A 22,514-nucleotide genomic window follows, 5' to 3' on the forward strand; every position below is an offset into this window, starting at 1 on the left:
AACCTTCATTTTACAGTACATGAAACTAAAGGTGTATTTGGAAAAAAGCAAGCAAACACGCACACATGCACCCCCCCTCAAAGAATACGTACATGAAAGATATTAAAGTCTTAACCATTTCATTCAGTGGCGTACTTTATTTAGCTCACTTATTAATCCATTTTATAAAGTTAATTACAAAAAAGAAAAATGAATTATTTTAGACAATCCAAACCTTAAACAAGAATTACCTCTGTGGAACTTACCTTTTCTCAGCCTGAACTTCTCAAAACAGGCTGTGTCCTCCCCACAAAATGGAGTCTGTCTCTGGCCAATTTAGGTTTTGATTAGTTACCCGGAATCAAAAAACCATTCATTAGCCAATAGTATTATCCAAAACTCATGTTTCAGACTGCTACATCATTCTGTAATACACGAGTTGTCTATCAACTCACTCTTTCAAATAGCAGGATTTTAGGTTATTCTCTCTGCCAAGCTATGTTGCCTTTTATCAACTTAACAAGAAAAAAAAATAAAGATATTAACAGTAAGTTTAACAGTTTACATATAACAAATCATTCAGAAATCTTGTTTTGTTACACAACACAGCCCAACCTAAATTAGAACCTACTCCATCAGAAAATACAAATTGTTAACTACTGCTGCTCAGCTGGTTAAAAAAAGCAATGTTAGAAAAAAATGAACTCATACTTTCAAGAAGGTTCAAAAACATATTAATAAATTCAACCTTTTGATCAGCAAGTAACCAACCCATAGGATGAACACCAATTCTACCATTATCCTTCATGAAGCTATTTTTAACACACATACATGTAAGCTTTCTGAATTCTTCATGTGCTAATCTTCATAAAAAGTTACGACCATTTGCTGTGCTCCTCTGACGTATTTATGGAAGATGTTTGTGAAGGTTCACAAACAAGAGGGGAAAACATATGTAAACAAACAAAACCGATTTTAAGACCAGTCTTTAATTGCAATCCCTCCACAAGCAAACAAAAAATAATAAAATAAATGATGTAATGAGTAAAATGAAGGTAGTAGTAAAAGCAGGACACCACATGCCATCTCAGTGTGCTTAAGTGGACCATTTTACTCTCACCTTTATCCCGGTCATACAGTAAATCTTCTGTTGAGCATGGACTCCCATCCTGAGACTCAGGAGGGCAAAAAGGTGAAACACATGGTGAATGGCTGCTGCAGCTACTGCTGCGCTCTTGAACAGACGGAGTCTGTGTATCAATGCTACGTGTGCTACTGCTACGATAGTGAGCTGGTAAAGGTGCTCTTCGACCATCAGGTATATCCAAGGGCTGAAAGAAAAAATAATACTTTAGAACTGGACCACTACTGTGTAATCTTAAAGCCTTTTGTTTGTGGAGCTCTTTATTAAGAGAAAGGCTTTATAAGTTGCCTTCAAAGAACCTGCACTATTTTCATTTTTAAAAAATGTAATTAAAAAAAAAGTTACTTTTGTACAAAGAGGGAATGTATACACTATACTAATAATTGCGCAGAATGTGAAAGCTCCAAGCCAACTGTGGCTGAAAATATATAGTCTTAAATGATTTTTTGAACTTGCAACATTTCATCAGTTTATCTCCATGTGCTAACATCAATACAGTTTTAAAAAAACTAGCAAAACAACTTAACTGCACATCCAAAGAGTAACAGTACAAGATCTTGGGCAAGATTAAATAATAAAAAGTTATTCAACAAGAAAAACTACTAGTGTGATTTTTAATGTTACTATAATTAAAAAAGGAAAATGCCTTAACAAAAGTCTCCACGTGATCAATTTTTATGTTTTTGGCTGCTTAGTTTTAATTAGTAAAGAAAGTCTCTTTTCCCCTTTGCCTCCCAAGCTTTGACAGTCTACCCAGAATAAAGTAGCAAATACAAACCTATTTCCAAGAAACTGTCACATATGGCAAGTCCATTCCTTTGTAGCTTTCTACGATAATTTTACTGCATTCTCTCCAATACGCACATGCATGGCTCATCTTTAATTATTTCTTCTCAAACCACCCCATTATCTCAACTGTGGCATTAGAACAGGATAATGTATGTGCAGATGCAGTTTTCTATTGTAAGTTAAGAACCAATGGCCTATTAACACCAACGTATTTTGAAGTCATCCACACAAACTATTATGTGGAGGACTTGTAGCATACCCATTAGTACAGTTACCTAATACTTCCCTTTATAAGGCTCTGCTTTCAGGCACTTATCACCTTGTCAAAATTTAACAGATCACGCAGATATTTTGTATGTTGGTTTTCTTCCTCAGACTGATTTTTGGGAAACTTCCGTCCAAAATAGCTCAGCCCTTTCCAAGAATAAGAGTAGGAAAAATGTGTCTTATGTTAAAAATGTCAAGTGATTTTTCTTTAAACAGCTGTACTGTGCCAATATTTCTTTAAACAGTTTTAGTCTGCCAATCACTCTTACACAAAGGCCCCACCCAGATTGACTTGAAATTTAGATGGGGCCTTTGTATAAGAGATTTGCCTTTTCAAGTCTCCATGAAAATCCACCCAGATTTCATCAATTTATAAGCCTGAGAATGGAGACTAGAGAACAGAAGAAGGGAAATTTGTAACTAGAGCTGGGATGGTGTGGGGAAATATTTGAGAGGGGTTGAAACAAACATCTACTGAGCAAAGTGGCTGAGACAGACAGATGGAGAAATGGAGATTAGGATGGACTATGCAAGAAGAATGCAACTGGATGAGAAGCCAGGTACAGGGAAAGGTGAGACAGACAAAGATAGGTTGGAAGGGAGAAGTTAAAGGAACTGTGACCACCAGTAGCATAAAGTCCTAAAGAAATGAGAATGGAACCCAAATTCCTCTACTTTTAACACCTGTGAAATCCACCAAGTACCTAACCGCCCTATAATTCTTGTCAATGTAGATGAGAACAACCTACTATGATACTCGGACCAAGGGACAATGGTCTGTGTAGTGAATTTGTAAGTTTCAACCCTTCTGATGAAGCATATGGTCATCTGTATGGTGACCAACATCTGCATGGTCATCCACATTAATTCTTAAAAAGGCACACTTTAGTAATAGGAACCTTGGAAATTACAACCTCCTATATTAAAAATGCCATTTGGGTTGCAGACTCATGCACTTAAAATACAGGAAACATCTGTGCAACCTAAATTTGGCCCCTACCTATGTATGCATTACAATACAATTTGCAATTACACAATTATATACTATTGTCCCCCCTCACAAGACACTTCATTTCAGATGACAGACCTGACCTGTTGGTAAAATAGAAAGAACTGTAGAAATAGACAGAATAACTTTATGGTTAAAGCAAATGTGCTTTTTGGACACTTCACATTTTATATAGTACTCAAAATTCTCACAAAAAATCCAAAGGGGTGGGAGGAAAACCCAAAAAACTCAAGCACCCAAAATTAGGGGATAGTTTTGACCTTAAACATCTCTGTGTCTTATTTTCTCCTAATAAAATGGGGATAGTGTCATCCCCTCATCTCTCTCAGTGGTTTGCAAAAACAAAACCTCACATACCATAAGAATAAGCACCACAGACAGAAGTCCTTGAAGAAATCAACAGTTCTGTCTTCAGAACAAAAGTTTGAAGTGTGTACCATATTTTCTCACATAACACGCATCTTATTTTGGAAGGCCCCAAGGAAAAAAAAAGACTTACATTGGAGTACAGATAAGTACCAGCAATCTGGGGTCTCCAGGGCTGGGAGCTGCACTGTAGGGCCCAATCCATCAAGCCAGTACTGGGGCTGCATGCTGGGTCCAACCCTGCACGCGGGCTCCAGGGCCACATGCCGTCTCTGGAGCCATGTGCCAGGTCTAGGGATGTTTACTAGTGCTGAGGGAAAACCTTTTCCTTGCATATAATGCACACCCCGATTTTCCCCAGCTGGTTTGGGGGTAGGGGAGGAGGGGGAAGGGAGATGCAGACTGTGTATTGAAAATACAGTACGAAACAGCTACTCATTAAATGAATTCTCCATAATGCATAATGAAAAAAGAGGTCCTATGAAAAAGGTATGCATTAATGTAAGAAAGACTTTTAACAATATACCATATTTACTCAAGTACAAGATGAGATGCTCCCCCAAATCATAATGGGGAAAAAAGCCCCTCATCTTACATTTGCAGATAAGAAAGCCTCATTAAAATACACTGTCTATCATTAAACTGCTGCCAAACAAGCATGTGCTCAGTAAGGGAAACCAACTGTGAAATTTATTTAAGCGCAGTCAATACTGAGCATGACTATAAGCACATGGCCCATACACAGGCAAACCCTGCTTAACGCCGTTCCGCTTAGTGTTATTTCTCTAGAAGGCTCATTTTACATTGATACTCGATTCTACCTGGCACTCAACGCGTTTCATCATAATGCTCATGGTCACCATCCTGGTTCATCAAAACCTTTCAGTTTTGATTAACACTGTTTCCACTTAGAACTCCTTTTTTGAGAGCCAATCAAGAGCACTAAGTGGGAGTTGCTGTATCTATGTTTGTATACATCCATTCATACAAAACTATATATACATACTCATTTATTGTAATGGCTGCACAGGCTTTAAGTGTGGTTTCAGGTGTCAGAAAGAAAGCTTATGCTAGATACAGTGTGCATTTATCAATCTATCTACATACTACAAACACACATAGAATCTAGCATAAGCTTTCCTTCACATACCTTAAACCACACAAAAAGCCCTTGCACCTATTACAAAAAATGCACCCATCCACAGTTCTTTACCTAACCCAATCTCAGTCAATTTACCACAAAAACAGGTTAGTACAGCCCATTTTATTATATGCCCACTGAGCTCAACCCCCTTTAGCACCAACTCTTTGCAGAAATGGTGAGCTACTAGACTGCATAGATTTTTTACTTCCTCTTCACTCCCACAGCTGAGCTGAGGCTTTCTTTCCCATTTCCAATAATTCCCGTTTCTCCACCAGCCTTAAATGTCTAGCAAACATCACAAAATGGGGCCCCAAACAGTTCACCCACAATCCCTGTCACCTCCTCTCAGTCTGGCACATGATTAGCTGTAGCCAGCCCCACCCTCCATGTGGTTGCCCTGTGCCTCATCTGCATATAAAATTTTGGAGGATCCCAGGACTTATGACAAGAACACCTGGTTCCAGTCATGACAGGGTGGCTAATTAGGATATGGACTGTTTGTGGGTGGGCGGGGTACATGCACATACTGAGCAGTATTTGGAGTACACCCACATAGTGAGCATTGCTATGCTGTGGGGTCACCATGTCTTGAAATGCTGTTGATTCTGCTGGGGCTCAGCCCAATGAACTATAAACAAAAGTTTTCAACTTTTTTTTTTTTTTTTTTTTTTTTAATCAAAGTACCACAGACAGCCGGATGCCAGGAGACAGGGATACAGAGCTGGGAGAGCCAGATGCAGAGCCAGGAGGCAGGGACAGTGCACTGACACTGTCCAGAAGCAGAGCTGGGGCAGGGTGTGGAAGCTCCCTGGGCTGGTGGGGTAGCCACTGTGTGCAAGCTTCCCCACCTCACAGAGGGGTGCCGCTGCCTTCAACCCGCCCTGGCTCTGCTCCTGGGAGGCAGCAGAGCTCCGTCCACACCCACCCATACCTCCAGTTGACAATTCTTGAACTATATGATACAGCATGAGCCTTTTGGCTGTCAACTAATATTATACATAGTTTGTACCCTATACAAGTAGTCAGTGCTGCTTAAAAATGTGTTTATGGAGAACCTGTACTAAAACAAGCAGCAGTTTCTAAAACAGTTACATGCATCAATTCTGAATGAATCAAGTGTAGCGCTACCTATAGTAATTTGCCTATATGTGAATTACTACAGATATGTTTATTTCAAGGTCAGTGTTTTCAAATGTGCCCCCTCACTTTCATGTGCTCAGGGAGAGCATGATCTGACAGTAAGTAAGAAGGGAACAAGCTGGGGGGAGACTACCTGACCCCCACATTAAAAAAAAATTTCTGCTGTAGCAGTGGGAAGGGGACAAATTCCAGGCAAACCAACAAAAGTTATATTCTATATATGGAAATATATAACACATTTATAAGTTCTCCATATATACAATCAAATTATTGGTAGGTCACCACATATTCAGGGTCATCTTATATTGAAGTAAATATAGCATATGCATTTGGTGTCTGAATTAAAGTCACACAAGTGTTAATTCTGATATTATTTCACCTTTGACTGGTTGCCTTAAGCCAGGGGTTGGCAACATAGGGAGTTCTGCTGAGCTGTTGCAGGCCAAGTCAACACACCCCCTTGCACAACTGCTCACCAAAACTCCCAATGTGGGATGGGGCCCTGGGCAGGTAGGAAGTGGTGTTTGAGAGTGGGACAGGAGGTCAAAGCCAAGATCAAGGGGTGGGACTGTGAGGCAGTGACAGCATAACTATTTCACTACAAGTGTCCTAAAACTACTGAAAATATGAGCAAAAATCGGTGCCACCATATCTAAATATTAGAATTTAGATTGGCAAAAATATTACATAATCAAGAAATATATCGTATACCAAATACTTCATCTTGCCATTAAAGCTATAATTTTGGAAAATAAGTTTTCATTCATTCTCTCAGATGCACACATTAACAATACAACATTTTAATATTTATGTATATTACATAAATATATATCATACTATAATATGCACCATATACTTATGTGTAATTATATAATGTGGTGCACACAATATATTATAGTAATTATAAAACGGTGTACATACAAGGTGAGATAGATGCACACAAAAAAAACTTAAGACATTAATAATAAGCTATGCATGTATACAAGTATGAATGAAAATAAGTAATTCTGTACATGCCAAATAGTGTTTACTACTTCAAAACTGCCTGCGGATATTCCATAGATGATTTTGTTTCTGAAGAATTCTACTTTCCCTTCATATTAACCTAAGCCTTTTTATGCTGCAAGGAATGCACATTTAGAAACCTGAAAAAATATTAACTGTAACCTTTAATTTTTTTGGTACAGTTTAATGTAAGCAAAGCTTTTGCTTAAGTTTGACCTGGGGTTTGTTTTGTTTTTTTTTAGTTTAAATAGTAAAAAAACAAAAAACAAAAACAAAACAAATGTTTCAGAATTACATTCCATGAGTCACACCCATAATGTATAAAGTACATTAAAACTAGGTATTCTCACAATTTTAAACTGAATAAATGGAGTAACTAATTCATATCTCCTGGTCATAAACTCATAGAAACTGACTGGGAATTTCAGCTTGTTCTTTTTTTTACCTTTTTTTTTTTTTTTTTTTAAATAAAGAATCAAATCATTTGCATTAGCGTTCTGATAGAGCGGGGTGTTTAACCTCTGGCCCACAAGCCAAATGCAGCCCTCAGAGCCATCACATCTGGCCCTCAGGGTTCCCCAAGGAACAAGAAATATGGTAGCAGGGGTCGTAGGGGTCGTTAATATGGTCATGCACCCTGTTTCCTAATTCCCAAACCCTGCACTACCAGTTGCAGCTGGGCCACAACCCCTCCCCCACATCTGGATCAGGGCCAGGCCAGGCCAGGCCAGGCCAGGCCATGCACCCCCTCCCGGAGGGGCTGGCTTGGGGCCACAAATGCCCAATCCCCACACACAGCTATGCTATGCCCCCCTTCCCCATAGAGCCAGGCCACGCCCTCCTGCAGGGAGAGGCTGGGGCCAGCTACACACCACAGGCTAAGCCATGCTCCCTTTCCCTCTGAGACCAGGCTGCTATTGGGCTGAAACCAGAGCTGAGCCATCACTTCAAGTACTCAAATCTAAGACTAGACTCCCTCCCCACCCAGTCATGCCGATTGCAGAAGATAAACCTTGCTTAGGTTCAATTAACTATAATATCCCCCAAAGAATGTCAAGGTGAAGCAGTATAGACATAATAAACAAATTATCTACTTTCTTTATTTTTTAATAATAATTTTGGAAAAAATTCCAGTCCTATAATGTTACGCCCACCTCCTTTTTTATTTTAAAAACTCAACATGGGACTGGAATACAGAAAGGTCTGATATGAAACAACAATGGCTTCTGCAAGTACTTCACACAGCTACAAGATCAGGCCTCTATGGGGGCAACAGTCTTAGACACCTGTCTGGAGTGCTAGACACTTGCCCCAAAGGCATGATTATTTTTGAGAAGTCTAGGAAAGTAGTAAAACCTCACAATAACCTAAATCCTTAAAGTAAGCATTATAATGTCTAATTCCTATCCCTAATAAAATACTGAGAAAAATATATAAGCTTCTAGAGTAGAGGTGCTCAGCCTCCAGCCACAGGGCTCCCTACTGGTTGGGAAATTTTGCAGCAGGGGAGCAGTGGCGGCTAATACCACCACTCCGCTCTGCTGCCAGAATCCCAGTGAGTTGCAGCTAAGTCACAAAACTCCCCCAACACAGCCAGATCGGGCCTGGGCCATGCATGCCACCCTTCCTTCTGTACAGCTGGTTCAGGGCCAACACGTGTCACCTTCCTTTTGCCCAGCCAACTTGGGGCCAGGCTATACCCCCTTCCCCACATGGCTAGATCTGGGCCAGGGTGCCTCCAAACACCCCTTTGGGCAGCTGGGTGGGGCCCCCCACCACAGCTGCCTGGGCACTGGTTTGGGTCTACCAGCTGCATCTGGCAGGCAAAATAAATAAATAAAAATCATGAGGCATCTAAATTCATTTGACACCACCATTTTGGATTTGAACGATCCTTAGGTATCTAGCTTTAGCTCTGGTACATATTCATAAGCAATCCTGAGTGGTTCTTAACCTTATCAAACTTGAGGCGCTGCTCAGAAAATACCAGCTCTTAGCTTGCACTTTTTTTCAACAATGGAAAGTCTTCTGTTGCAAAAAACTGTTGCAAAAACCATAACTGGTCAGAATGTCTTTGACACTATGGATTCCTGTCTGAAATCTCTGGGTTTATTTTGTGAATCGTGTAGGTCTTTACACAGCTAAGTGCCAATATTCTGCAGCACCCCACAGCATCCCTAAAAAGGATCTCACAGCACCACAGGGTGCCACAACATCCTGGTTGAGAATTATTGATCCAGATTCTAATTCTCAAAGCCCTCTTGAAATTCAGAACAGAGCCGAGGAGACGCCCCAACTCTGCTTTTGTTCCCAGAGAAGCACGGTCAATTGGTGTGCTGTGTGTCTAACTCAAGCTGACAGCATTCAGTTCAGTATGCAGCGCAGCAACCACAGTATTTCCACTCAAACGTATAGCTGATGGGGATGGTGACAGTGTCTGCCTGCCTTTGTATAAGAGCCAAGTGCAGCAGTTAGCAACCTTTTTGGGCTGTGATCAGAAGTGACCCAGTTTGAGTTGAAAAAACAGGTGGGAACTAGGACCCAGCTGCCACCTACACTTTTACCAGGGATGGCACAGGGATACCTGTTGCCTGTGGTTCTCTCTGCAGTGGTGGGGAAAGCAATGCTGCTGAAGCCTGCTGCCACAGCTCCACATCCACAGGCCAGATCAAATGGCTCCAGGAGTGGTAGGTTGCAGATGCCTGACCTAAGAGAATGCTTAAGCTTTTTACACCACTGCCACTAGTTAAAAAAAGGAAACAGCACAGAAATAAACTTAAGAACAGGGACCTAGTCTCTCCCTCCCAGACAAAAACATAACCATTGGACTCAAGTCAGGCTTCTTTTTGCTTACTTTACTGTCTACCCTCAATTCTGGCACTCCTGAAAGCCAACAGGTTCACATTTATTTATTTATTTAAACAGGAAGGCTAGAAGGTAGCCCAATGCAGACTATTCTTTAACAACTAGTGGTAAGAAAATGGTTGGAAGGAAGAGGCAAGTTTGAATCCCTTAAAGTCAGTTATATATCAGAAAAGAGCAACAAGGCACAATGAACTTCGAGCAATCAGAAATACTTAATGTGCCCCAAGCCAGGCACCTAAGTTTTGGAGAAAAGCAGCAATTCAGACATACTCTTTGTTCAGGTGTTTCCTACTGCCTAGCTCCAGGTGCCTCCAGATACTCTGAACTGTCCTTCAGAAGAAGCTACCTATTCCATTTCACTGGGCCTTTGGCATCTAGATGTGAAGTTTCATAGTGCTTAGGGTCGGAAGGGACCTAAACAGATCATCAGGTTCGACCCTCAGTCACTTCACTAAATCTAACAGGAGTCTACCCCCAGCTATTTGGTCTGGAGTCTACCCCCAGCTATTTGGTCTACGTTCTTGGGGACGCCTATTTTTAGGTGCTGAAATGTCCAAGGCAGCTTCAATTAGGACTTGTCCCAAAGTATCAAATTAAGACAGAATAGAAACAGGGCTAAATTTTGGCTTTGATAAGCAATGAAGCCAAATCCAGTTTAATATGGCCCTAGGCTACACCCAAACTTATCTACATGTTGTTAATAAACTAGAAAACAAATACATCTAAAAATACATTATCAATCATTAACATTATTAACAACATTTAAGGGAACAGAATCTAACACAAGTATTAACTGGATGAGGAAACCTTTAAAGCAGTGATACTTAGAGAGACTTAAGAATTATACTGGACAAAAAGATTAATCTTAAAATGTGAAATGTAGTGTTATAGGGGGGGCAAAGCTAACCCAAGCAGGGTGCAGGGCCCGGGGCAAATCAGCTCATGCAGGGCCCCGCCCTGCTCTGATCCCACGGGCCCCAGACCCGAAGAAGCTGCCACCACCATTGGCAGTGGCAGCATCGGCGGTGGCAGGGTAGGAGGAGGTAGTGAGCGGCTGGACGCAGAGCCAGCAAGTGTGGGGCCCCCCAAAGTGCGGGGGGCAAGGTGAGTGCCCCAATTCACCCCGCTCCCCCCTATGGATGGCCCTGCAGAGGGGAAAAGGGAACAATGATATTTTGATCAGTAAATTCAGAGGCAAGAAGATAACAGCCCCTCTAGCCAGGTCTTTGAACAACTGTGTCTATAATACTTGGTTCAGTTCGGGGAACCACATTAACAAAAAGCTGTTGACTAAGTGGAAGGGTTTCAGAGCAGAATAAGCATTAGGCAGATGGATACATTGATAGTCACACTGGGAGAAACTGCTGTATGAGTTTATTTTCTTGTCTACTTTCATAGAGTAGCATAAAAAGCCAGTAGTCCTCCCTTTGTCTTCCAAGGTAGTAGCCAGGACTATTATTTTAAACTACGTTGAAATATATAAAGCAGTGTTATTTAAGACAGGATAAGCAGCATAATTCGAAGGAATGAGATAAAGTGAAAGGGAAGGGGGAATATTTTAAAAATTATAAAAATCGGGAAAAGTGCCCAAATGGTGAGATGTATTAAAGTGTGAAATACCAATCCAAGAAAAAGTGATAAAACCAAATTACTGGTTTTACAGAAAGGTTTGATTTAACATTTTGCTGAGTGCTCTCATTTTGCTACATAAAAGCACTCAACTATCAAAGTATTTAAGTAAACTACTTGACTGGTTAAGAGCAAGAGCATTTATTAACTTAAAGGACTGAATCCTACAGGTACAGAAATAACTTGGTCAAATTGAAAGGCAAAATTCACAACAATAATTTGTCTAGTAAGTAACCCAATATTTATTAATCCTTGGACTTTAGCAGATTACAACTCTAACCATACGGTCATAAAGGCAGGCAGAATAATGCATAGCTTCTTATCCAATCTTTGGAGGTAGAACTAAGACAACACATTTATTATGTGCATGTTTATTTTCGATGGGAAGTAGACAATAAAAATGTTTAGTCAAAAATAAACGTTTTAAGATTGAAAAATGTACATCAGAATAATTTAGATCAGCCCTAAATCTAATCCTAATGTAAAATTTTATTCAGTCATTCTAGAAATTTATACTCATTCCTAGATTCTGACAATTAAAAATTACCAAAATATATAAATATAACCTTACCTTAGATACTTCTTCCTTCCCACTGTTTTCTTTAATGAACACTTTTTCTAATTCAGGACTTATTCCTTCTACATTACACGGCATACGTGAAATGGTTGATTTTGGCACTGAAATGTTCGACAGAGGCATAGGGACTGACCTTGAGATAGAAGCCTATAAAAATAAATGACACAAACAACTAGTTTAGATTTGTAATTAAGATAGCTTCATCAAATAAAAGGTCAGTATTAATGGAATTAGTACAACTAAAAAGGTAAAGTGAAACAAACATGCATTAGTTTTAAAACCTGCATAGGAACTTCTTCATTTTGAATGTGTGTATATCTACCACTACAAAGCCAGGAAAGAAAAAAATACACTGGTTTAAAGGTTACACAATATAAATGCTACTAATATTCATTTTTAAAGTAAATGAGTAAAATGGGTACATAGTTTTGCAGGAGTTCAAGAGGTGGCATGTACACTTCTTCCTAGGTCATTCAAAAGTGTGGCTTGCAGAATACAGAGGGGAAACAACATCAAATTGAAAAACATCCAATATCTAAAGGATAGGGGAAAAAAAAAAGTAGACAGAGTAAAAGATTAACTGAATGTATTCTCTCGTCAAAGGTCTTTCATATTCCCCGTAGCAGGGACTGGCAACCTATTGGCTCAAGTGCTGGATCCAGCCCAAGGAATCTTTTGGATCCGGCCTGCAGACATGGGATTTCACTGGCAGTGGCCAAACTCCTCTGGTCTACAGGATTACTCTGATGCCACTAGTTTACTATATATGTTGGTCCAAAGATATGCACAACTTTACCAATTATTCCATGGCATCCAGTGGCTAGACATGCGATTTTAACATTCTCCTCATACCTCTTTCCTTTTTTTGACTGGTTTACAGTAAAATGCAAAACAAGGATTTTGTTCAGTGGTTTGTAACTGGTTTCATGTGCTTAAGTTCAGAGTTTGTCATAGTGGGACCCATACAGCCAAAGTGGAAAACCACCACCACCACATCATCATAATGGATTTTTTATTTAAACCAGATTTTTATTTAAATCATGTTTTTTATTTTTTTTTGTTAAAATGCTTTTAAAAAAAATTAGCCTATATAAAGATAGTTTTAAGATATGTTAAACCTCAAACATATGATCATGAAATAGGGATTTATAGCTTCTAATTATATACTATTTGAGACAATGTATTCACATAACTTTTTTTGAAAAGTTTTATAAATAGGTCACAACAGGCCATGCACTGTATTAGGGGCCCAATCTTATGGGGTTCCCAAAGGCTCCTCTAGAGACTAGTAAAGATTAAAGAAACCACTCTACTAATGGGACTCACTGCTCAGTCTACAAGATCCCATTAAACATCTCTGTGACACTTAGTTTCAGTTCTCAAACTGTTGATTTGTGTCCAGAGCTAACATCCTTGTTAACAGGTCTGTTAGCTCTCATCTCCATATACTGCTGATTATATACCCATCAGATTATTGGCTCTGTGTACACAAACTTGCAGAGAGACAAGCCCTTACTTCTCTCTAAAACTGCAGTTTCACAAAATATGTTTCACCATGGGCCTGATCCAGCTGAGCTAGACTGTTTTTAGCGTTGGCAGATGACAGAACAATGAGCAATGGTCTCAAGTAACAGCAAGGGAAGTTTAGGGTGGATATTAGGAAAAACTCTCTTGTTAGGAAGGTGATGAAGTATTGGAACGGGTTACTGAGAGAGGTGATGGAATCTCCATCTTTGGAGGTTAAGGCCCAGCTTGACAAAGCCCTGGCTCAAATCATCTAGTTGGGGATGATCCTGCTTTGAACAGGGGGTTGGACTAGATAACTTCCTGAGGTCCCTTCCAACCCTAATTTTCTATGATTCTATGATTAATAGCATGTGTAGGTGAGCCCAATGTGTATACAAGTAACACTTCCACTTACTAAAAGTAACTTCTCTTTCTCCTTTCAGTACTTCCCATATTAGTGTTTTAGCATAGATAACTTTAAAACCGTGCCCCATTCACTTAAGGATGGGTTTTAGGAGTCTAGGCTAGAGAACAATTTCATGACAACTTCTCAGATCACTGCAGCCAATCTAGAACGAAGACTCAGTATTTAGTCAAGAAGCGACTGAAGCTCCAGATGTCTTTTTAAAATGCCTAAAAAAGAAGGAATTCCTGAAAGAGGCCACCAATGTTACTTAAACACTGGTAAAAAGCTTTAAACTTTTACTGTAGGCTCCACCTTGACCCACAGTCCAATACCCACCCAGCCTCTGGGTGAAGATTGAAAGCCTTTGGTTCTGTGCTTAGAGAAAGAAAGCCCTCTTATCTTATACATCATAATGCCTCTTTTCTGAAGAGTTAAGGTTCTGGAAAGAACAGCAGGAAGTGCATTTGCTGTCTTACTAGAACTCCATGATCACTTAGGCCAGGAACTTGGAATGAGTCCAGAGACCTTTGTCTAGGAAGAATATAGTACAGGCAACCCCTGCTTAGCGCTCTTAATTGGTTCCTGAAAAACAGAGCGTTAAGTGAAACAAGCATTAAGCAAAACCGAAAGTATCTGACGACCCAAGATGGCGACCACAATTGTTTTTAATGACCCAGGATGGCAACCATGAGCATTATAACAAAACTTGCTGAGTGCCAAGTGAAATCAGCTATCAATTTTAAATGAGCGTTATAGCAAAATAGTGCTAAGTGAAACACCATTAAGCAGGGGTTGCCTGTATACTGAGGTTCTGCCTTTAGTGCCTGGATCTCTCCAACCCTGCCAGTCAAAAATGGCATCTACCAAGAAAGCTACCTTTATGGGCAGAAGTGAACAAGCAGTTTTGGATTCAAATATCAGGTGCATCAGGGTTCTCGGGACTAAATTTAGATCTTACGGAGGGCCCAGGTTCCTCACTTCTGGAAACACTTTAGGACCTCCAGCACTTCTAGGCAATTAAAAATATACTGGTCTTTTAGAAATGAATAAATGCAAGAGGGATTGGGATGAGGAAGGGTGAGCATAAGCAATGTCCTTGAACAAACTCAGTAACAAATCCAGAAGACAGTTTTGTACTGCTGGAATTGAGGTCCTACAATGAAAGAAATATTTCTTCTTACCTATCACCTGGACAAGGGAGAAGTGATTGATGTCGTATATCTTGACCTTAAAGCCTTTGATCTCGTATCCTGTGATCACCTCTTAGCAAAACTGGCCAACTTTGGCCTCAGCTTCACCATGATCCACTGGCTGGGGATTTGGCTCCATGGTTCGACCCAGAAGGTGGTGGCTGACGGAAGTCAATCGTCAGGGTGCACTGTGACCAGTGGGGTCCCTCAAGGCTGTCCTTGGGCCAACACCATTCAACATCTTCACTAATGGTGTGGACATTGGTATCAGAAGTGGACTGGCCAAGTTCACCGACGACACCAAACTTTGGGGTAAAGCGTCCACACCTGAGGACAGGAAGGCGATCCAGGCTGACCTTGACAAGCTCAGGAAATGGGCGGACAAGAACCTGATGGCGTTTAATACTGAAAAATGTGAGGTTCTCCACCTTGGGAGGAAAAACCCACAGCACGCTTATAGGCTCAGCAGTGCTACGCTGGCTAGCTCTGTGGATGAAAAGGACTTGGGGGTCATGTTTGACCACAAGATGAACATGAGCCTTCAATGTGATGCTGCGGCTAGTAAAGTGAGCAAAACGCTGGCTTGTATCCATAGATGCTTCTCAAGCAAATCCCAGGACTTCATTCTCCCATTTTACTTGGCCTTGGTGAGGCTGCAGCTGGAGTACCGTGTCCAGTTTTGGGCTCCACAATTCAAAAAGGATGTGGAGAACCTTGAGAGAGTCTAGAGGAGAGCCACGCACATGATCACAGGGCAAGAGAACAGGCCTTATGATGAGAGGCTGAGAGCCATGGGACTCTTCAGCCTGGAAAGAAATGCAGGCTCAGGGGTGACCTGGTGGCTGCCTATACGTTTATACAAGGTGCTCACCAGGATTTGGGAGAACGTCTGTTCACCAGAGCAACCCAGGGGATGACAAGGTCAAACAGTCACAAACTCCTCCAGGACTGTTTCAGGCTGGACATAAGGAAGAACTTCTTTACTGTATGAGCCCCCATGGTCTAGAATAGACTGTTGCCAGAGGTGGTCCAAGCACCTACTTTGAACGCCTTCAAGATAAATTTGCATGTTTATCTTGCTGGGATCCTATGACCCCAGCTGACTTCCTGCCCCTGGGGCAGCAGGCTGGACTCGATCTTCCGAGGTCCCTTCCAGCCCTAATGTCTATGAAATTTCACACAAAAGCCAAGAACCTGGTCCTCTTAGCCAGACAAGTTTGTCTTCTACAGCCCCACCTTCTATTGTTTATTAAATCTTCAACAGGAGCAGGAGCAAGTCTGCTCAGTCATTAAGAACCATCTAACACCCACAGTATTAGACAGAGGGAGTTCAGATCTGAGAGAAGTATCCCCTCACCCAGCCTTCGCAGAGCAGGTCTGGGAACAACAACAGGATCTTGGAACTCCACAAAGATATGGAAAGTAGGCCTAGAAATGAGAACTGCTTCATCCAGGCTAGAACCAGCAGAAAAATCAGCCATGTGGAGTCTTTCCAATCTCCTGGGAATCAGCAGAGTAAGTGGGAAGACATATGGCAGTTTTACACACACAAAAGAAAAAAAAAAAGATTGTTTACAGAATTAGGAAGATGTTAAACAGGGAAGGCACCCCACTAGGACTGAAGATGCAACACTTCTTTTTGTTGCTCATCTTTTTGATCTCTGGAGATCTCAGTCTGAGAAGATGCTCTGCAGGATGCAAGTCCTTGATCTCCCACTTCTGATTTAGGGAGACTTGCCTTATGAACATTCACTCAGATGTTCTAAAGACCCAGAGGATGTATCCACCGCTGCATACAACTTTTAGCAGCACTAAGACCAAAAGACGGCATAGAAGAGAGCCTTGTGCCACCATGCTTACCGATATACATATGGACTGAAGAAGGATTAGGTAGGCTGTAGTTCTGCAGAGAAGGACCTGGGAGTTGCAGTAGGCCATAAGCTGAATACAAGCCAACAGTTGGCTTTCTTTGCAGCAAAAACACACAGTCAAATTAGCAGTGTCCTGGCCAAACAGGTCATAGGGTCACCCTATTTCTGGGACCTTTTACAGTCCTGAGGATATGTAGGGTGAGGGCTTCAGCTGCCTGTGAAAAAGCTGTCCCTGGAACTAGTAGTTCCAAACATCTCATTGGCAGTAATCCAAAATGATAAGGGACAACAGTACCTAGGGATGCCTCAGCCCTCCCTGGGATGCGGTTCCCACCACTGACAGATAGTAGATACACATACTTTGGAAGAACAGCATATTTTAAAGAGGGGCTCTCTCTAAAAGGTTGGTTCTGAAGCCAATAGCACTTCAAGGAAGTCCAGAAGGATTTAGTATTCTCAAATTATTAACTGGCAGTGGTCAGATAGTGGTAAGAAGATAAAGCAGACTCTCCAGCTCACCCCCCGAAATCTCTGCTACTGCTCACCACACAGAAGAGTTTTTAAACAGCTGCTTCCAAATGTTTCCTGAAAGTTTCAGCTGTTATCACTTCAATTCCTTCTGTTACTTGATAAAAAGCATGGGGTCATGATTTTTTTATTTGATAAAAAGCATGGGGTCCCCACACTGCAGCATGATATGCCCTGCTTAGCTTTTCTAACATTACTTAAAATGCGGAGGAAAAAAAACAAAACAAAAAAAACCAAAACCATAAAAACCAACAACAAAAAATCAAATGGAAAAAGACAAAAGTGTATTTGCTCAGTTCTGATGAAAAGAGTAACCACTGATATAAACAGGGCCTGCTTACCTGAGTCTGACTGATTGCTATATGGTTGCCATGGAGAGGAGACTGACGTTCTTTCTCTTTACTATGACGACTACTCTGTTTACTGCGTTGGAGCTGCTGCCTCAATTTGGCAATCTGCTGAAAAGAGGCAAAATGAAGATAAGATGAGGTTTGGCACAGACAACTACTTATATAAAGAGGCATACAACTCCCATTTTATTAAAGGACCACTTGCAAAGTTTAGTTTCCAGTGGGTGACCTCCATGATCAGATGCGAAAACTCAGCACCTTTGCAAGTGGGAAACTAGATGGCACATACAAGTATAGATTAACTGCCAAACAAAAATGACATGCAGGATGCATTTTAAATTTTTTATTTAATCAAGTGGCTTAATAAGCAACAGTGACATGCCACTGGGATTGCCCTGTCGCCCTGAGAAGCTACGTGTTATGAACTCTTGGCTTAAATCTTTACATATAAAGCAGCACTGTGGCTGTAAGGGAAAAAAAAAAAAGTCTCATTTTCCAAAGCATTTTATATAAGAGCGTGCCTGACTACTTTCTTGGTACACGAGCACCAGAATTTACCTGCACATTACATACTTTTCCCCTCAATGAACTGACTGTCTCTCTAAGATCCAAAACAGAAGGAGAAAAAACAAAACCCTTACTCTTCTGTTTTAGTATTAATGATTACTCAATTAATATTACTCAAGTATTTTAGCAAAAACAGTATCCTACTGTATATTTCAGTCATTAATTCAAGAGTACACCGATTTAATTATAAGTGGCCATTTTCAGGTGACTATGCAGAGTGCATGTGCTTAATTTTGGGGTCTTTTATCTATATATTCAATAAAATAGTTTTAAAATGCCCCCTAAAATGCTTCATGCACATATTGATTTCACGCTTCAGTTAGATCTCTCCAATATTGTATCACCAACTAATTTAAACATATATAACATTACATACCCCTCTCTTACCAAACTAGTTTAAAAAAATCTGCTTATAAATATTTGTTTAGGTCACAGTACTTGCCAAATCAAAAAGCTAAGAATTAACATAATAATTGCTGAAACAAAAAACCAGAAACTAACCTGACCACTCAAATCATGAAAAACGTCAACAGCTATCTGTTTGCTTACAGCCAAGCATCTAAGGAACACAATTAAAAATCCAAACGCAAAGTGGTATTACATTTTTCATAACAAACAGTTGCCTAGCAGAGTTTATACTTTTCTTTATTACTGTAGTTCCTTGTTTTTTGTTGCTAACAACTTTGACATGCACTTTAACCATTCAGGCTATAAATTTTCAGGTTGGGGAATCTGCCCATGTCTGGAGCAGTGTTTAGAGAACTGACCATTGCAGATATGTTAAAAAAAAAAATCTTATTTAAAAAACGACTTTACTGGAAAGCTCCAGCATCCCATATTTGGGAGCAAGGGTTTGAAAGTCAGCGTGGCATAGCCTGGGTCAGGAACGTGCATTCTGCTATTCCAGTGAAAGTTATGTAAATCTGGTCAAATTATAAAAAGTTATAAAAACGTAGTTTGTATGTACTTAACAGAAACATATTAGAGTTTGACAGTTAACATTTCTAGCAATTATATCTGTACTGGGCAAACTCTTTGTCCAATCCTGCACAAGCTAAGCATTAGTGCTATGCGAAGCTTCAATCCCCGATTTGATTCAGCAGAGATTCGGCCCAATACAGTGGCCAAATCAAATCAGGAGACCCTTTAATCTCTCCAGATTGAACTGGAACCCACCGAATCGATTCGGAGAGATTCGACAATCCTGATATAGACACAGCTTTAAATGTTTTTTCTACATACCTCAAGGTACCAGGCAGCTCATGAATGCTGTAATAGTGGGGTAGATGGAGAGTCCCACAGAAGCGTGCTCAGCAGCCAATCACTGAGCCGGGTGGGGTGTGGGAGGGCCCTCTGTGCACTCAGTGGCAGACCCGGAAGTGAACTAGAAGTACTTCCGGTCCGCTTCTGGGCTCGCTGCCAAGCACGAGGGCCCCCCCACGCTCCTATGGGATGCTCCATCCACCTCAGCATTGCAGCAGTCATAAGCCACGCCTGGTACCTTGAGATTTGTAGAAAAAAGCTGCGTCTGTGGCCGAATCGCTGATTCTCCAAGTCAGCATCGAAACTTCTGATTTGGCCTAATTAAAAATCGGAGACAGTGATCTGAATCAAAGAATCAAATCACTGTCCCCGGTTTGGGCCGAATCCGAATCAAATATGGCCCATTTCACACACCCCTACTAGGCATGGATTTCCCTTGTAATTGCTGTTCCTAGCAGCTATGGATATCAAGTACAGGAGCTAAGAAAGGGGAAACTCTCTTTTTATTAGAGATTCCCATTCATTAAGTAGCAAGCAAGCTGGAGGAAGAAAGAATACCTTGAATGCAAAAGAGACAAAAAGCCACAGCAGAGGCTGGAAGTAACTGGGTAAAGAAGCTGAGCTAGAAGTTGGTGGCAGAGAGAGAAAAAACAGGGAGAGACTGATAAACAGCTATCAAAGCAGAACAGATGAGAAACCAGTAGACTGGGTCTGGGTGTGCTAGAAGCAAAAAAAAGAAGAGACTGGGATTAGCTGGGCAAGGTACTTGGGGTACACTGGGAAAAGGAGCCTAACCATCCCAGGAAAAGGAAATAGCATTGGCAAGGGAACTAGGATGAGGACGACAGTAATGACAGAATTTGGATAGGTTCAGACTGGACAGGTCAAGGAAGAAGCCTCCACACTCAGAGAGCCAGAATAATCAAGATTTGTAATCATTAAGAAAAGCTCCCTTTCAGGATTTGGAATTGCATCCAAAAATCCATTTTTAGCAAGCATGCAATTAAAAAAAACATGCAGAAGAAAAAGCATGCAAAGAAGGCTGAAGTATTTATTTAATGCTTCTTTTAGTTTCAGTCTTCACAAATAGCGACAGCTATGATGAGTGCAGTTGTCAGCAAAGACAGGGAAGGAGACAAACAAGCCTGGACCAGTGGTGCTCTACCTTCCTCCTCCGCAGGCCCGGTGGACAATGCTCAATCTATCCATGGGCTGGATCTAGCCGGTGGTCCCTATCCAGCAACCAGGGAAGGCACACAGTGGGCACCATCTGGCCACACAGAGGTGGGAACACAGCCCCAATCCAGCCCAGAAGGGCAAAGGAAGCATGGCCAAGCTCCACAGGGGAGGTGGGGTGCAGTACAGCCAGGCTCCAATGAGCCATACAGGGCTTGGGATTTAAGAGTCTGGCAGGGGAGGTGGGGGCTGGGCTGCTGTATTAATGGCCACTGCTGCCCTACTGCCAAATTTTCTGACCTGGGGAAAAGAAAGATGGATTCCAAGGCTCCACAGGCCAGATGTTGAGCACCCTTGGCCTAGAGTAGTGGCAGAACAGGTTAGGATTTGTGAAGCTAGAAACTTCAAATCAATAGGCCCAGATGAGATGCATTCTAGGGCCATGTCCACACAAGCGTGGACATTTGATTCCCTGGGAACAACTAGCAGTGGTGCACAACAACTAGTGGAATGCCTGTGCCACATGCCTTCTGGCACACAGCAGGTTACCTCAGGTGGGGTAAGGGAGGTTGGCCCCAGCACTGTGCTGTCCCCAGTAGCCTTATCTGGGTTCCTGGGGGCCTCCTAGGGCTGCAGGAGTGGCAATCCTGCTGCTCAGGGCCTGGCTGGCAGCTGCAGTGTGGCTCCAGTTTTGAGCCATTTGCACTACCCCCACATGTGCCACTCTGCTTTTTTTTTTGAGCAGTTTTTTGACTCCTGGGTGAAACCCTCCTGCCCCTGCACTGCTCCCTTGCAGCACAGAGAACAGCTGAATGCGGTATGTGGCATCACAGGAGGTGTGTCTGCAGTGCCACATACCCCACGGCCGCACTCATCTGGAAGCTGCCTATGGTACAGAAGAAAACAACTGAGATAGGTCATTTCAGAGCCATTAGCTCTCTTTGAGAAATCCTTGAGGTCCCAGAGCAGGGGATCTCAATCCCCAGGCCGTGGCCCAATGCCAGGCTGCAGTGGGTTGGTTGCCAGACCCAAAGTGGCCGCGACTGGCAAACTGCGGCCCCTGAGCCACGCAGAGAGGCTGTGTCTCCCTTTGCAGGGCCCACAGCAGCGCAGGGTTTGGCCCACCCTGCTGCCCGGGGGGTGGGGGTATCTTTACCTGCCTTCCGGCCAGAAATTCTGGCTGCAGTCAGCTGTGACTGCTGGACCGTGTTTTGCAGAAAAACTTTGGGAACCTCTGTCCTAGAGGACTGGAAAAGTACAAATACAGTACCTGTCTTTAAGAAAAGGAAGACGGATCTAAGGAATTAGAGACCAGCCAGCCTGACCTCAATAGAGGGAAAGAACATGCAGCAGGTCATCAAGGAATCTATTGTGAAGCATCTGGAGGAGAACATGGTGATCAGGAACAGCCAGCATAGATTCACCCAAAGTCAGTCATGCCTGACCAACCCCATAAACCTTCTATGAAAAGGTGAAAGGTTTTTTGCATGAGAGAACTGTGGATGTGATATATCTGTCCGTGGAGGGCAAAGCTAGGATCCAGAATGACCTGCGCAGACTAGAGAAGTGGTCTGCGATCAATCAGATGAGATTCAACAAGGACAAGTGCCGTGCCCTGCAGTTGGGACACAATATATTGAACACACAAAGACAGCCTGGGGAAAAACTGACAAGGCTGCCATACTGCAGAGAAGGACATGAGGGTTACAGCAGATCATAAGCTGTATGGGAGTTTATCATTTG

General features: G+C 41.8%; 1 protein-coding gene across 2 annotated transcripts in view; it reads right to left on the reverse strand.

The window, feature by feature from the left end:
• The window catches only part of GLCCI1 (glucocorticoid induced 1), a 72,673-nt gene that overhangs the window by 12,796 nt on the left and 37,363 nt on the right, over window positions 1-22,514 (reverse strand). The window contains exons 4-6 of one of the 2 annotated variants that reach the window (XM_019497916.2): window positions 17,757-17,870; window positions 11,909-12,061; window positions 1,100-1,310 (exon numbers count right to left, since the gene is read on the reverse strand). In XM_019497916.2, the coding sequence (XP_019353461.1) occupies window positions 1,100-1,310; window positions 11,909-12,061; window positions 17,757-17,870 (478 nt within the window). Of the gene's footprint in view, window positions 1-1,099; window positions 1,311-11,908; window positions 12,062-17,756; window positions 17,874-22,514 lie in introns of both variants that reach the window. The other variant, XM_014603144.3, reaches the window with a different exon arrangement.

This window comes from Alligator mississippiensis, chromosome 5, assembly GCF_030867095.1.
Source record: "Alligator mississippiensis isolate rAllMis1 chromosome 5, rAllMis1, whole genome shotgun sequence".
NCBI lineage: Eukaryota > Metazoa > Chordata > Crocodylia > Alligatoridae > Alligator > Alligator mississippiensis.